The sequence below is a fragment of the Nothoprocta perdicaria genome, unplaced genomic scaffold (genome assembly GCF_003342845.1).
Source record: "Nothoprocta perdicaria isolate Ctin4 unplaced genomic scaffold, notPer1 scaffold_133, whole genome shotgun sequence".
Lineage (NCBI taxonomy): Eukaryota > Metazoa > Chordata > Aves > Tinamiformes > Tinamidae > Nothoprocta > Nothoprocta perdicaria.
In genome coordinates, this window is record NW_020454461.1 from 419,895 (window position 1) to 421,131 (window position 1,237).

The 1,237-nt window shown below is 33.4% G+C and overlaps 1 protein-coding gene across 4 annotated transcripts in view; it reads left to right on the plus strand.

Moving 5' to 3' along the window:
* The first annotated feature begins 383 nt into the window (after window positions 1–383).
* HNRNPK (heterogeneous nuclear ribonucleoprotein K) overlaps window positions 384–1,237 on the plus strand; it is a 15,439-nt gene continuing 14,585 nt past the window's right edge. For all 4 annotated transcript variants that reach the window (XM_026033831.1, XM_026033833.1, XM_026033830.1 and 1 more), the window contains exons 1-2: window positions 384–480; window positions 585–664. In XM_026033831.1, coding sequence (XP_025889616.1) covers window positions 616–664 — 49 coding nt within the window. In that variant the 5' untranslated portion in view covers window positions 384–480; window positions 585–615. The remainder of the gene's footprint in view (window positions 481–584; window positions 665–1,237) is intronic.

Consider the following 1,237-nt stretch of genomic DNA (forward strand, 5'->3'; position numbering starts at 1 on the left):
GGAGAAGATTGAAACAGTGTCCCTTAAAAAGGAAATCCAAAGCATGTGTTAAATAACATGCTGTAATAGAATTGGATACGTGCTCTCAAATATCTGAAAATCATTTTCAGTAAATGTGAATTTCTAAAACTAGCAAATATCTTAAAACTAAACGCTCCAGAATAATCCAGAGTACAGTTGTTCAGCTAGCCATTTGGCTCTCATTTCTGTTCTTTAAGTGACGCTTTGGGGTTTTTTTAAGGTTTTTTATTAGGGCTTTTTTTTTGTTTCTGTGGTTGTTTTTTTTTTGTTTTTTAAATAAAGACAGGCTTTGCAGCAAAAGCTCAGGCCAAATCTTCTGCAGTTGTAAGATTCAGAGCTATAGATGACAGAGCCACAACTGATTTGTGCTGTTTTCATAGGCTCTTGAAGCAATAGGCTGTGGGGTTTTGATCCCGCCCAGAACACTTCAGTTCTGCTCTACGAAGATATATAATACTGGTAAGTTCTAGAAGCAGACATTTCTTTCTGCTCTTCCCCTTCATCATAATGCACAGCTTGCTTTTTCATAAAATAGAAATAAAAGCTTTTTTATTCTGCAACAGGTTTTATCTGCCCACTTAAGAATAAAAGGTAATGGAGACTGAACAGCAGGAGGAGACCTTTACCAACACAGAGACAAATGGTAAATTTTTTAAAGGACTACTTTATTTTGGAAATGTGCATTAACTGCATTAGATGTATTTGTATCAGCAATAGTTTTACATTTAATCATGCAATTTTCCATTATCCAGAAGGTTTTTACATGCTTCAGTATCGTGAATGCGTATTTCTTTTTTGGGGAAAACTTGAATGTAGCATAAGTAGCTGAATCTACAGCTGTACATTTTAAAACATTTGAGAGTTAAATGTAAAATATTTGTCTGCACCATGTCATTATGGAGAAAAGAAAGTACTGTCCAGCATACCTTACTGCATGTTTTTAATTGCAGTTACTATACTGCAGGTATAGTTATAGTTATGTGAAATTTCTTTAAATGTGCACTTCATTTGAAAGCCTTTTATGCAKAATTAGTGAGGAAGTAAAGATTTTTTTCAAGATTACTTGTGCCATTTTTTCAAATCAGTATTTGCAGTTTTTCTGTTACCTTATCAGACAGTATTTCAGTATTGAACAAACTCTGTGAGCTTTTTTGCTTTGCTTTGTTTGGGAGGGTCTTTCTAGTTGTAAATTATATGGGATTTTATTTTATTTTAT